A 2,158-nucleotide genomic window follows, 5' to 3' on the forward strand; every position below is an offset into this window, starting at 1 on the left:
CTCATTGGTTGAGCTTTTGAGCTCGTACATACAGCTTTTGTGCCAGTGGGAGCATCTTTGGATGCTTGACAGACATTGAGCAGGCAAGTGTTATTTATCTGGGAGTGTTTCCGCGCTTTGGAGATACTTTGCTGAGCACTTCTAAGTGCTTGCAGGGAGTCATACACTTTATTTCTTGGTTCTATTTGCTGATATGGCTTCATCAGGAGAGAGCTCATCTTTGCTCCACATCCGGTCTGGACGGCAAGAAATTCATCTCTTCTTACCAGACGAAGGGCCTTTTTGAGTTTGTATAAGTGCCAGTGCTCCTTTTGAAATGGCTCTTCAGAACATCGGGGCCAGCAACCGTGATGATGCCTTCTACAGGTATAAAATGCCTAAGCTGATCACTAAGATTGAAGGCAGAGGAAATGGAATCAAGACCAATCTTGTGAACATGATCGATGTTGCAAAGGCCTTGGCTAGGGCTCCAGCCTACACTACTAAGTACTTTGGATGTGAACTTAGTGCACAGTCAAAATTTGATGAGAAAGCTGGCACTGCTATTGTGAATGGAGCACATGATACAGCAAAACTTGCAGGGCTTTTGGAAAATTTCATTAAGAAATATGTCCAGTGTTATGGATGTGGGAACCCAGAGACAGAGATAGTCATCACAAAAAGTCAGTTTATAACGTTGAAGTGTGCTGCTTGTGGATTTGTATCTGATGTTGACATGAGAGACAAGCTGACTACCTTTATCCTGAAGAATCCTCCAAAGCAGAAGAAAAAAAATGACAAGAAAGGGATGAGGAGAGCTGAAAAAGAACGCCTGAAGGAAGGCGAGGTAGTGGATGAGGAGATGAACCGGTTCCACCCTAACTCTAACACATGAATAAAACTCATGGGTTGTGGTGTGCCCATTATCCATTCTTCACACCCACACATTGTTGACTCTCGTCTCCTACTCTCCCATCAACTCTCCACTCTCGACATCAGTATTCAATTCTTTGTTTCAATAAACTTGCATTCTTACTTTCTAGGAAGACCTTGATAATCTCACTAATTCTGCATGCTGGCCTTCTTTCAAGGCATTTAGAAAGGACATGTTCTTAAGGATCTCCCTTGTTTTCTCTTGGAACGCACAAATTCAAAGATAAGGTCAAGGTGAGAATACATGACGGCATCCTTCTAGATGTAGTAGTATATGCAAGTTGACAAAGGCTTATCGATTATTCTTGTGATCACCTTTTTCAATAATTGTAAGGGGCGTGATATCTTTAAATTTAAATTTACTAGAGGGGGGAAAAATTCTATGAGCTGGAAATTTTAAAAGTACAGGAGGGTTATAATAATATATTGCAAAAGTAATAGGAGGTATGCATAAAATAGGGGAAATCAGGCTACAGAGGGGTTTTAAAATATGCCTTTGAACGCACGTGATACAAACTTTTTTGGAAGGTGGAGGCCCCGGGTGTTCTTCTTCTTTCATGGCTGGGGCCATGAGCTTGACCGTCAGTTCTTGCTCCATGTGAGCAACATGTTTTAATGTATTGTTGACAGTTCTTTTGGGCTTTTGATGTTTATCTTGTGTCATTATGCAATGCAAACCCAAATCTATGCGGGAGGTCTTACCTCTTGCCTTATTCTGGAGGACAAGGGCAGTGTCTGATCCCATTTTTACAATGACGTAATCACCCATGTGTGCCCAATACATAATGCATATAGCATTCATTCTTATGCACATTCCCAAATGCAACTCTGGCTGTGAATAACTTGAATTTGTGTGTGGGTTAAATGCAAGATGATGATTACCATAAATTTATTAGCATAATTTTACTAAAAATTACATTAAGTCAAGGGTAACAAATCTGTACTACGGAATGGTTGGTGGAGTATCAAACCATCTCCGAATTGCAATATGAAGTTATAGGGATCTGTATCAGATACCTAATAGCTAATTTGAACCCTCAATTACACCAAAAATAGTGATTAGTGCTAATTAATCACTTATTAGTAAATTAATCCTCTGATTTGTGTGCAAAAAATAGAGTATACGAGGAGTCCAGATCTAAGGCCTTAGAGTTCAAATGAGCTCAAATCCTTTCAAGGCCATCAATAGCAATTAGTCTAGTAGAGGATTAAGCCAAGAAACACAAGATTTGACCAAACATTGAAT

At 40.0% G+C, this 2,158-nt stretch overlaps 1 protein-coding gene across 1 annotated transcript; it reads left to right on the forward strand.

The window, feature by feature from the left end:
* Positions 1-240: 240 nt before the first annotated feature.
* Positions 241-874, forward strand: LOC147626107 (putative eukaryotic translation initiation factor 5-2). The gene has a single exon (XM_086817786.1). The coding sequence runs from the start codon at positions 317-319 to the stop codon at positions 872-874; it is 558 nt and encodes a 185-aa protein (XP_086673912.1). The 5' UTR covers positions 241-316.
* The last annotated feature ends 1,284 nt before the right edge of the window (positions 875-2,158 follow it).

The sequence above is a fragment of the Cibotium barometz genome, chromosome 23 (genome assembly GCF_041138505.1).
Source record: "Cibotium barometz isolate CiBa-2024 chromosome 23, ASM4113850v1, whole genome shotgun sequence".
Lineage (NCBI taxonomy): Eukaryota > Viridiplantae > Streptophyta > Polypodiopsida > Cyatheales > Cibotiaceae > Cibotium > Cibotium barometz.

Coding starts and splice junctions, on each gene's coding strand:
- LOC147626107 (XM_086817786.1), top strand. CDS start 317: ATGGCTCTTCAGAACATCGGGGCCAGCAACCGTGATGATGCCTTCTAC.